This window comes from Balaenoptera borealis, assembly GCF_965194805.1.
Source record: "Balaenoptera borealis genome assembly, chromosome: 3".
Classification (NCBI taxonomy): domain Eukaryota; kingdom Metazoa; phylum Chordata; class Mammalia; order Artiodactyla; family Balaenopteridae; genus Balaenoptera; species Balaenoptera borealis.
In genome coordinates, this window is record NC_138866.1 from 104,916,151 (window position 1) to 104,928,684 (window position 12,534).

Here is a 12,534-nt window from a genome sequence, read left to right on the forward strand (position 1 = left end):
CATCACACAATATTTTTTTCTTTAAACAGTTATATTTTGAAGAGATGAAGATATTTGCCATTTCTTGTATTCTTCATTCTTTAGATCTGTTTTCCATACTTCTGCTTGATATAACTACCCTTTCAATTTTTGTGGTACCAGTTTGCTAGTCACTAATTCTCTGTTTTTGTTTCTCTGGAAAAGAGTATTTTCCTTACTTAAAAAGACCTTTTTATTTTGAAATGATTATCAATTCACATGAAGTTGCAAAAATAGTACCTCTAGAGAGGTCCTGTGTATCCTTCAGTTTCCCTCAGTGGTAACATCTAACATAACTACAGTCTAGTATTAAAACCAGGAAACTGACATTGGTACAATCCACAGACATTATTCAGATTTCACCAGTTTTGTATGCACTCATGTGTTTTTGAGTCCTTTAATTTTTGAAGGGTATTTTTCACTAGGTATAGAATTGTCAATTGACTGTTTCTGCTTTTTGTTTTCTTTTGTTAGTTTAAAGATGTCCTCCCTTTGTCTTCTGTGTTGTATAGTTTCTGACTAAAAGTCCACAGTAATTCTTCTCTTTCTACTTTTGTATGTAATGTGTCTTTTTTCTCTGCTTTTAAGACATTCTCTTTGTTAGTGGTTTTCAGCAATTTCATAATGATGTGCTTTCTCAGTTTTGTGTGGGAAGTGTATTTATTCTGCCTGAAGTTTGTTGAGCTTTTTGAATCTGTGGGTTTATCATTTTCATCAAATTTGGAAAATTTTGGTCATTATTACTTCAAATATTTTTCCTATACTCCCTATCTCCCTCCCCCACCTGAGAGTCCAATTATACTTCTGTTAGAATACTTGATATTTTCACATTGATAATATCAGTGATATTAGGTTACTGATGAGCTGTTTTCAGCCTTTTTTCTTATGTTCTTTATTTGGATAGATTCTACTGCTATGTCTTCAGTAGGTTACTGATCTTTTCTTTGTAGTGTCTAGTATGCCCCTATTCTTAAGCAGAGAGATGTTCATTTTGATATATTATACATCTATAGTAGTTGCATTTGATTCTCCTTTATAGCTTCAGCTTATTTTCTCATTGTATTAATGTTTTGCTTTAATCATTTATGTATAATTAAAATAGCTGTTTTGACAGCCTTGTTCACTGTACCCATTATATTTCTCATTTATGGGTTTGTTTCTGTTGACTGATTCTTTTTCTCCTGGATATCGGTTACATTTTCCTGCTTCTTGGCTTGGTTAGTGATTTTTTACCAGATGCTAGACACTGTGAATATTATATTGTTGAGCGTTTCTCTTTAGTGTGCTTTTTGAAGACAGTGTTGTATTTTGACAGGTAGTTATTTGCCAGTTTAATCACTTTGAGACCTGTTTTTAAGTTTTGCTAGAGTGTGTCTAGAGCAGCCTTCAGGAATAGTTCAGCTCTACCCTTAAGTCTTCCCCTAAAGAGACCTTTCAGGATCTCCACCGAATGTCCCTGATGATCACTGAGGATTGTCATTCTGGGTGATTAGACCTCAGATGTCTTCCTGCCCTGTGTGAGCTATGGGAATTGTTCTATTTACAGCTCCCTAATTGTGCTTTGTCTGGCCTTCTTGAATTTTCATGTATTTAGATGTAGCCTAACAGACTCAAGGGATTTCCTGTGTAGATTCGTGAAGCTCTCTCCTAGTGTAGTTCCTCCTCACTTGAACCTTCACACAAATTCCCAGCTGCCTCTGTCTCCTCCAGCTGTGTTCTGTTTCCTCAACTCAGTGGACCTCTGGGCTGTGTTTGTATTTTCTCTTCCCTGTAGCCTCAATGTGGATATTGCCTCCCAGAAGAATGCTGGGGTGATTGTAGGACTTATTTGTTTCCCTTTTCTCAGGAATCACAACCCTACTGTTTTCCAGTATTTCTAAACAGTTATTAAACATATCTTAATCATTTTTTCTAGTTGTTTACAGTGCATTTTTGTTTACGTGTTTATTATTTCTTCATGGCTGGAAGACTTAATCTCACTTTTGTTTTGATTTTTGGTCAGTTAAAGTTATTGCTGCACTCCACAAGTTTCTCTGACCATGGATTTGTCATATTAACACTCATTAACATCAGTAACTCACCTTTTTAAAAAAAATGTCTGCCCTCTTGTTATCTTGCTCCAGGTAAAATTGATCTCTGTGTCATTTCCTAAAGCTGCTTTGTTCTTTTCTGCTTTCATAGTAAAAACTCTTCAAAAGCATTTTCTCACCTTCTTCATTTCCTTATATTGTAAAGAAAGCTTTTTTCATTTTTGCCTGTATTTATCCTGCAAAATCATGATATGAATGTACCTTATCTTTGTTTAATATTGTATATCTATCATATACACATAAGAGTTGTATATTCTCATTTTTATATATTTTATTACATAGCTCTACCCCTTCCCCCATATTCTTTATTTCCTTCTTCTCCAGCTTAGGTTCCATGGTACACAACTTAATTATCCACTGAATATATTCTTAATTTCCCTGCCAATGTAGTGTGTGGCAAAACCCAACCTAATTTCCCCCATACTGCTTGTCTATATGGCTGGACAAAAATACACAGCCAAGTGGATTGGTCCTACTTTAACTTATTTACAAATATCAAGTGTAATGCTATTTTCCTCTCGTACTTTCTGAGAAGGTAGTCCCCTCTCCCACTTTCAGAGGTGATTATTAAACAGGTTATTTTTTCTCCTCATGTTTCCAATACCTCTTCCAACATTACCATTCTCAGTTCACAACTTCCCCCTATTTTACTAAGAAAACAGTAAATTTTACGTCAATCTCTTGGCCTTTGTACCCATCTACTCTTCTTTCCCTATCATTACCATGGATTACTATCTCTTCTGTCTAAAGCTGATCACCTCACTGTGCACTGGATCCCATAGTCTGTCTTACTCAAGGACTTTGCTCCTACAATTATCCTGTTTTCCATTCTCTTGCAAAAATCAAATTTACTCTATCTATGAAATTATTTGCATTAGCATACAAACATGCCATAGGATCTCCAATATATATATTTTAAAACCTCCATAGATCTCATATGTACCTCTGGCCCTGTATCATTACTGTCCTTTATAGCAAAGCTTCTTAAAATAGTTGCCTCTACTCAATTTTTCTATTCCTCATTTGCCATTCTCTTGAAACTACAACATTTAGGCTTCTGTCTCTACTCTGCCTCTGAAACCATTCTTAACAAGGTCACTAGTAATCCACATTGCCAGTTCTAGTCAGTTATTATTCCTCATAGTAATTTATATCTCAGCAATATTTGAAATAGTTGATTTCTCCCTCCTTGAAACACTTGATTTGGCTTCTGGAGCATCACACTCGTAATTTTCTTCCTTGTTTTCCTGACCTTTCTATGTTGGAGTGTCCAAGGCTCAGTCCTTGGCTCTCTTCTGTCTACATCCAATTCTGAGGTGCACTCATTCATTTCCATGGTTTTACGTACCATCAATATGTTGATCACTCTCACATTTCTACTTCTTGCTCAGATCTTTCTTTGAGCTCCAGACTCTTATTAACATCTTGCTTCCCACTTGATATCAGCACTTGGTATGTTAAACATCCTGTCTCCTAAAGGGGGAGCTCTTGCTTCCCTGCTCTCTGCAGACCTTCTCCTTTTCTCCCTCTCAGTAAAAACATTGAGTTATTTAGGCCAAAATCCAAGAGTCATCTTGATCCTTTTCTTTCCTCACACCATCATCCAATCCATCAACAAGTCCTGCCAATTCTGTCTTCAAAATACATGGAATTAACTACTTGTCAAAAACTCATTACTCCTACCCAAGCCCAAGCTACTGTGTTTCACTTATACTATTCTAATGACCTCCTAGATTTCCTACACTCAGTAGCAATACCACAGTAGCTAGAGTACAGTTGACCCTTGAACAGCTTGGGGTCTAGGGGCGCCGATCCTCTGAACAATCTAAAATCCCCATATAATTTATAGTCGGCCCTCTGTATCCCCAGATCCTATGTACCTGTGGTTCCACATCTGCAGATTCAACCAACTGTGGATCGTGTATTACTGTGGTATTTACTATTGAAAAATTGCTGCATGTAAGTGGACCCACATAGTTGAAACCCATGTTGGGTCAACTGCAATCCTTAAAAAAACTTAGGATAACACACACACACACACACACACACACCGACTAAAAACCCTCCAAAGACTTCCCATGTCATTCAGAATAAAATCCAAACTATGAGGTAGGGTTTACAAGGTCCACCTAAGGTCACCCTGGGTGTTTCTGCAATCTCGAGACCTAACACTGCCTGTGTCACTGAGCTGAAGCCACACTGACCACATAGGTGATCTTTGAATATATTAAATGCATTCCAGCCTCAGGGTCTTTGTCTTCTTTGTTCCTCCAGATCTATACATGAATCATTCCCTCATTTGAAAGCCTTTCCCTAACCACTGTATTTTAAATAATTGTGTCCCTCCCCCATTGCTCTGTCCTCTTATTTTTTCCTTCTTCCTTTTTTTTGGAGTGGGTGGTGGTGCTGCACTGCACGGCTTGTGGGATCTTAGTTCCCTGACTAGGGATCGAACCAAGCCCAGCAGTGGAAGCACGGAGTCCTAACCACTGGACCACCAGGGAATTCCCTACTCAGTTCTCGTACCCTTTCTTTTTCTTCATAGCCCTTATCACTGTCATATGTTACATACGAGTGTGTATGTATGTATGTGTTTATCATCTGTCTCTTCCTCTAGAGTGCAAGCTTTACTAGAGGAGAACTTTGGTTAATTGTCATGTGCCCATCATGTAGAATAGTACCTGGCAACGTAGTAAGTGCCCGATAAATGTGTTGAATAAGTAAAACCTATTAGGCATAGATATTACTACTCCCAATTTCAGATGTAGAAACTGAATCTACCACAGCTGGCAGGTTTTTTGATTCCAAATTTATTGCTTTTTGAACCTCAGCCACTTGTTTCTAGAACCTTATCTGATCGTTTATTTGTCCTCATCTGATTTCTCCTCATCAGAAATACTATGGTTGTTTTTGTTACTCTTTAAGCATTTGCTACATTTGTTTTGTACTGTTACTGATGCATACCTCTTTCTTGCACTGTCCCAGTACCTTATGAATGCTTTGAAAATTATGGGAGAATCACAAATTATTTCTTCTTAGATCTCTTAGTATTTGAGTTTTAAACTTAGACTTGATTTTCTTTAAGCTATCCAGCTTTTTCTTTTAAAACTAATGTGAAATTCAGGATTTGAGATTTTTCATAAAAATTTTCTCCAGCAACCTGTAAACTTCTTAATTTGGGAGGTAATAATAGATTTGCTTTAGGAGAGAGTTTTCATCCTAAAAATACTCAGTATTGGTATCTTGTCTGCACTTTGTAAAAAGTACTTAAGTATGATTGAAAACAGAAGTGTTTTCAAGTTTTTGATAAGATTATCCCTTTCTTAATGGATTTTCTCGTATAGGAAAATTTTATTTCCTACTTTACTATTCTTCTGACTATCCTTTTTCTTTTTCACTTTTCCCAAGAAGTGGGGCAATATTGATTCAGCAGTAGAGGAACATCATGTGGTAAAGAAAGGTTTTCGTTTTTCTGTGAATTAGGTTACAGAGTCACTAGCAGGAAAGAGAAGGGCAAAGATTCATTTCCACATTCTTATGAGAAGAGGCTGAAATGAGGCAGCAATAATTGTGCCTTGGTAGCTAATGAGAGTCTCTGCCTCTTCCGTGTGAACAGTGAGAGAAATCAGGCTGCTCTTAGTGTAGCTACCACCCACGAAGCTGTGAAGAAGGCTGGTGAGAGCAGATGGTATCCAGGCACAGTTTGATTTGTGTAGAAACCTGCATAAAGAGCAGCATGTGTTTTGTTTTGTTTTGTTTTCCCCTTAATTACTCAGAGCCAGGGAGATCAGTGTTCAAATAAAACATAGTGATACAGCCAGGAGAAAAAATTGTAAAAGAAGAAAACAGACAACTACGTTGGTAACTGCATCATTTCAATTCCATGATATTTACTGAGAGTGTCTGCTTTGTATAATGCTCTGTACCAGGCATTGTAAGACATGCAAAGAAGAGTGAGTTAAGTATTAAAAAATAAATTCAGTTCAGTAAACATGTCATTAGTGCCTTTTATATGCTGCTGAAGTGCTGGGAATATAGAAATAAAAGTAGTTCTATCCTTAAGGAGCTTACAATATAGTGGGGGAAATGAAGTAAATGGATAGTTTCGGTTGCACACAAGCAGGTTCTATGATATACGTATATCAAGATGCTATAGAAGCTCTGAAGAAAGGGTACTTAATTCACCCTGGGAGTATAGTGAGGAAGACAGGGCAGGAAGGCTTCTGGGAGAAGGTAAAACCCTAGTGTACAGCCCTGAGTCTTGAAGGATGAATAGTTGTTAGCCTGGTAAAAATGAGGGGTAGGGAGAGATCAGGGCACAAGGAAGAGTATGAGCAAAGGGTCGGAGGCAAGAAATATCATGGCTGTTTGGGAGAGATCCAAGCAAGTACTGCTCTTATAGCTGAAGGTAACATTTGTGGGAGAAGATGAGATTATGGTACCAGATTGTGATGGAGTTTGGAGCTTATCCTATATGTTCATGTTCCTTCCTGTGTGGCCTGTAGACTCTGCAACAGCAACTCTTAGAATATTTGCAGAAATGCAGGTCTAAACCCACACCAAGATATGGAAAATATCCGTAGAATCTGTTGTTTTTGCTCAGAATTGGGATTTTCCTATATGGCTAATGTACAACAGAATGCTCTGTATTTAACAAATATTTTTTTAAGTGATATATTTCATCAGGTTTACACAAACACAGTATTTATGAGAGAATTTATGTCTTACATTGGTGTTTTGGGAGGTTCCCAAGAGAAGAACTATGATTATAAAATGTCGTTTATAAAGTAAATGTAGAAGACATGTATACTGACCCTTGGGATCAATAAAAAGGCAGAAAATTCCAAACAAAAAACAACTTGGAAGCCTAATTTGTGACTACATCTTTAAGGATATATTTTCCTAAAACCAATTCAGAGTGAGAATTCCCTGAGACCTCTGTCACTCAGTGTTCAGTCTCTGGCCCTGTGTGTGTGTATACAGTTTAGGAGAAAGCAAGGAATATGGAAATGGAAAATGTTTCAGAATAATAGAAGGAACTTATGATATGTTTATAAATATTCTACATATCTCTCTTACTGTACAGGAATTAGAGAATAAAAGAAGACTACAAAAACAAGCTGCCGCTAGTCAAAGTGCCATGGAAGTTCGCTTGAATAGAGCTCTAGAAGAAGCAGAAAAGTATAAACTGGAGTTAAATAAACTAAAGCAAAATAACAAGGTATGGAAAAACTGAATAATTTGGGTAGTGATCACCTTTGGTATCTTTCTCTTTTATGCAAGACTCAAAAGTGATAGTTTTTAAATTATAATTCTTGATGTCACGGTGAACACACCTCTTTTCAGAAGAAATACCCTTATTAGCAATATGTACATTTCCAATAAGTTAGAATTATATTGCTTGGACTAGTGCCATACTTGGGTGATAGCACAATTCTGGAGAATTCATTCATTTTTTTCATCCAACAGATCTTTATTGTGTGCCCATCTTATATGCCAGACACCTTTCTAATCTCTGGGAATAAATAAATGGTGGAAAAAACTCTGTTTTGAATTTCAAGTCTGTTCTATCCCTCTCTGAGCCTCAATTTTCTAATATATAATGCAAGGGGCTATTGTACAGGGCAGTGGTTCTCAAACTTGAGCACATATCAGAATCACCTGGAAGGTTTATTTAAACATAGATTCCTGGGTCCCACCCACAGATTTTCTTATTCAGTAGATTTGGGGTGAGACGTGAGAATGTGCAGGTTTTTTTGTTTTTTGTTTTTTTAAATTTTTATTGGAGTGTAGTTGATTTACAATGTTGTGTTAGTTTCTGCTGTACAGCGAAGTGAGTCAGTTATACGTATATATATACCCATTCTTTTTTAGATTCTCTTCCCATATAGGCCATTACAGAGAATTGAGTAGAGTTCCCTGTGCTATACAGTAGTGTGTGTATGTCAATTCCAATCTTCCAGTTTATCCCTCCCCCCTTACCCTCTGGTAACCATGTTTGTTTTCTAGATCTGTGACTCTATTTCTGTTTTGTAGATAAGTTCATTTGTACCCTTTTCTTAGATTCCACATATAAGCAATATCATATGATATTTGTCTTTCTCTGTTTGACTTACTTCACTCACTATGATGATCTCTAGGTCCATCCATGTTGCTGCAAATGGCACTATATTGTTCTTTTTTATGGCTGAGTAATATTCCAGTGTGTGTGTGTGTGTGTGTGTGTGTGTGTGTGTGTACACATATATATATATACACACCACATCTTCTTTATCCATTCCACTGTTGATGGACATTTAGGTTGCTTCCATGTCCTGGCTATTGTAAATAGTGCTGCAATGAACATTGGGGTGCATGTAACTTTTCGAAATATGATTTTCTCCAGATATGTGCCCAGGAGTGGAATTGCTGGATCATATAGTACCTCAATTTTTAGTTTCTTAAGGAACCTCCATACTGTTCTCCATAGTGGCTGTACCAATTTACACTACCACCAATGACGTAGGAGGGTTCCCTTTTCTCCACACCCTCTCCAACATTTATTGTTGTTGTTGTTTTTTTTTAAATCTTTATTGGAGTATAATTGCTTTACAATGGTGTGTTAGTTTCTGCTTTATAACAAAGTGAATCAGTTATACATATACATATGTTCCCATATCTCTTCCTTCTTGCATCTCCCTCCCTCCCACCCTCCTTATCCCACCCCTCTACATGGTCACAAACCACCGAGCTGACCTCCCTGTGCTATGCGGCTGCTTCCCACTAGCTATCTATTTTACGTTTGCTAGTGTATATATGTCCATGCCACTCTCTCACTTTGTCCCAGATTACCCTTCCCCCTCCCCATATCCTCAAGTCCATTCTCTAGTAGGTCTGCATCTTTATTCCCATCTTGCCCCTAGGTTCTTCTGACCATTTTCTTATTTTTTTTCTTTAGATTCCATATATATGTGTTAGCATATGGTATTTGTTTTTCTCTTTCTGACTTACTTCACTCTGTAGGACAGACTCTAGGTCCATCCACCTCACTACAAATAACTCAATTTCCTTTCTTTTTATGGCAGAGTAACATTCAATTGTATATATGTGCCACATCTTCTTTATCCATTCATCTGTCGATGGACACTTAGGTTGCTTCCATGTCCTGGCTATTGTAAATAGAGCTGCAATGAACATTTTGGTACATGACTCTTTTTGAATTATGGTTTTCTCAGGGTATATGCCCAGTAGTGGGATTGCTGGGTCACATGGTAGTTCTATTTTTACTTTTTTAAGGAACCTCCATACTGTTCTCCATAGTGGCTATATCAATTTACATTCCCACCAACAGTGCAAGAGGGTTCCCTTTTCTCCACACTCTCTCCAGCATTTATTGTTTGTAGATTTTTTGATGATGACCATTCTGATGGGTGTGAGATGATATCGCATTGTAGTTTTGATTTGCATTTCTCTAATGATTAATGATGTTGAGCATTCTTTCACGTGTTTGTTGGCAATCTGTATATCTTCTTTGGAGAAATGTCTATTTAGGTCTTCTGCCCATTTTTGGATTGGGTTGTTTGTTTTTTTAATATTGAGCTGCATGAGTTGCTGTATGTTTTGGAGATTAATCCTTTGTCAGTTGCTTCATTTGCAAATATTTTCTCCCATTCTGAGGGTTGTCTTTTCGTCTTGTTTATGGTTTCCTTTGCTGTACAAAAGCTTTTAAGTTTCATTACGTCCTATTTGTTTATTCTTGTTTTTATTTCCATTTCTCTAGGAGGTGGGTCAAAAAGGATCTTGCGGTGATTTATGTCATAGAGTGTTCTGCCTATGTTTTCCTCTAAGAGTTTGATAGTGTCTGGCCTTACATTTAGGTCTTTAATCCATTTTGAGTTTATTTTTGTGTATGGTGTTAGGGAGTGTTCTAACTTCATACTTTTACATGTAGCTGTCCAGTTTTCCCAGCACCACTTATTGAAGAGGCTGTCTTTTCTCCACTGTATATGCTTGCCTCCTTTATCAAAGATAAGGTGACCATATGTGCATGGGTTTATCTCTGGGCTTTCTATCCTGTTCCATTGATCTATATTTCTGTTTTTGTGCCAGTACCATACTGTCTTGATTACTGTAGCTTTGTAGTATAGTCTGAAGTCAGGGAGCCTGATTCCTCCAGCTCCATTTTTCATTCTCAAGATTGCTTTGGCTATTCGGGATCTTTTGTGTTTCCATACAAATTGTGAAATTTTTTGTTCCAGTTCTGTGAAAAATGCCAGTGGTAGTTTGATAAGGATTGCATTGAATCTGTAGATTGCTTTGGGTAGTAGAGTCATTTTCACAATGTTGATTCTTCCAATCCAAGAACATGGTATATCTCTCCATCTATTTGTATCATCTTTAATTTCTTTCATCAGTGTCCTATAATTTTCTGCATACAGGTCTTTTGTCTCCTTAGGTAGGTTTATTCCTAGATATTTTATTCTTTTTGTTGCAGTGGTAAATGGGAGTGTTTTCTTAATTTCACTTTCAAATTTTTCATCATTAGTGTATAGGAATGCAAGAGATTTCTGTGCATTAATTTTGTATCATGCTACTATACCAAATTCATTGATTAGCTCTAGTAGTTTTCTGGTAGCATCTTTAGGGTTCTCAATGTATAGTATCATGTCATCTGCAAACAGTGACATGTTTACGTCTTCTTTTCTGATTTGGATTCCTTTTATTTCTTTTTCTTCTCTGATTGCTGTGGCTAAAACTTCCAAAACTATGTTGAATAATAGTGGTGAGAGTGGGCAACCTTGTCTTGTTCCTTATCTTAGTGGAAATGGTTTCAGTTTTTCACCATTGAGGACGATATTGGCTGTGGGTTTGTCATATATGGCTTTTATTATGTTGAGGAAAGTTCCCTCTATGCCTACTTTCTGGAGGGTTTTTATCATAAATGGGTGTTGAATTTTGTCGAAGGCTTTCTCTGCATCTATTGAGATGATCATATGGTTTTTCTCCTTCAATTTGTTAATATGGTGTATCACGTTGATTGATTTGCGTATATTGAAGAATCCTTGCATTCCTGGAATAAACCCCACTTGATCATGGTGTATGATCCTTTTACTGTGCTGTTGGATTCTGTTTGCTAGTATTTGTTGAGGATTTTTGCATCTATTTTCATCAGTGATATTGGCTTGTAGTTTTCTTTCTTTGTGACATCTTTCTCTGGTTTTGGTATCAGGGTGATGTTGGCCTCGTAGAATGAGGTTGGGAGTGTTCCTCCCTCTGCTATATTTTGGAAAATTTGAGAAGGACAGGTGTTAGCTCTTCTCTAAATGATAGAATTCGCCTGTGAAGCCATCTGATCCTGGGCTTTTGTTTGTTGGAAGAGTTTTAATCACAGTTACAATTTCAGTGCTTGTGATTGGTCTGTTTCTATTTTCTATTTCTTCCTGGGGCAGTCTCAGCAGGTTGTGCATTCCTAAGAATTTGTCCATTTCTTCCAGGTTGTCCATTTTATTGGCATAGAGTTGCTTGTAGTAATTTCTCATGACCCTTTGTATTTTTGCAGTGTCAGTTGTTACTTCTCCTTTTTCATTTCTAATTCTATTGATTTGAGTCTTCTCCCTTTTTTTCTTGATGAGTCTGGCTAAAGGTTTATCAATTTTGTTTATCTTCTCAAAGAACCAGCTTTTACTTTTATTGATCTTTGCTATCGTTTCCTTCATTTCTTTTTCTTTTATTTCTGATCTGATCTTTATGATTTCTTTCCTTCTGCTAACTTTGGGGTTTTTTGGTTCTTCTTTCTCTAATTGCTTTAGGTGCAAGGTTAGGTTGTTAATTTGAGATGTTTCCTGTTTCTTAAGGTAGAATTGTATTGCTATAAACTTCCCTCTTAGAACTGCTTTTGCTGCATCCCATAGGTTTTGGGTCGTCGTGTCTCCATTATCATTTGTTTCTAGGTAGTTTTTGATTTCCCCTTTGATTTCTTCAGTGATCACTTCGTTATTAAGTAGTGTATTGTGTAGCCTCCCTGTGTTTGTATTTTTTACAGATCTTTTCCTGTAATTGATATCTAGTCTCAGCGTTGTGGTCAGAAAAGATACTTGATACGATTTCAATTTTCTTAAATTTACCAAGGCTTGATTTGTGACCCAAGATGTGATCTATCCTGGAGAATGTTCCATGAGCACTGGAGAAAAATGTGTATTCTGTTGTTTTTGGGTGGAATGTCCTATAAATATCAATTAAGTCCATCTTGTTTAATGTATCATTTAAAGCTTGTGTTTCCTTATTTATTTTCATTTTGGATGATCTGTCCATTGGTGAAACTAGGGTGTTAAAGTCCCCTACTATGATTGTGTTACTGTCGATTTCCCCTTTTATGGCTGTTAGTATTTGCCTTATGTATTGAGGTGCTCCTATGTTGGGTGCATAAATATTTACAATTGTTATATCT

The 12,534-nt window shown here is 36.8% G+C and overlaps 1 protein-coding gene across 9 annotated transcripts in view; it reads left to right on the plus strand.

The window, feature by feature from the left end:
• Positions 1-12,534, plus strand: part of TEX9 (testis expressed 9) — a 224,665-nt gene that overhangs the window by 182,502 nt on the left and 29,629 nt on the right. For all 9 annotated transcript variants that reach the window (XM_082388153.1, XM_082388158.1, XM_082388157.1 and 6 more), the window contains one exon: positions 7,195-7,329. In XM_082388153.1, the coding sequence (XP_082244279.1) occupies positions 7,195-7,329 (135 nt within the window). The remainder of the gene's footprint in view (positions 1-7,194; positions 7,330-12,534) is intronic.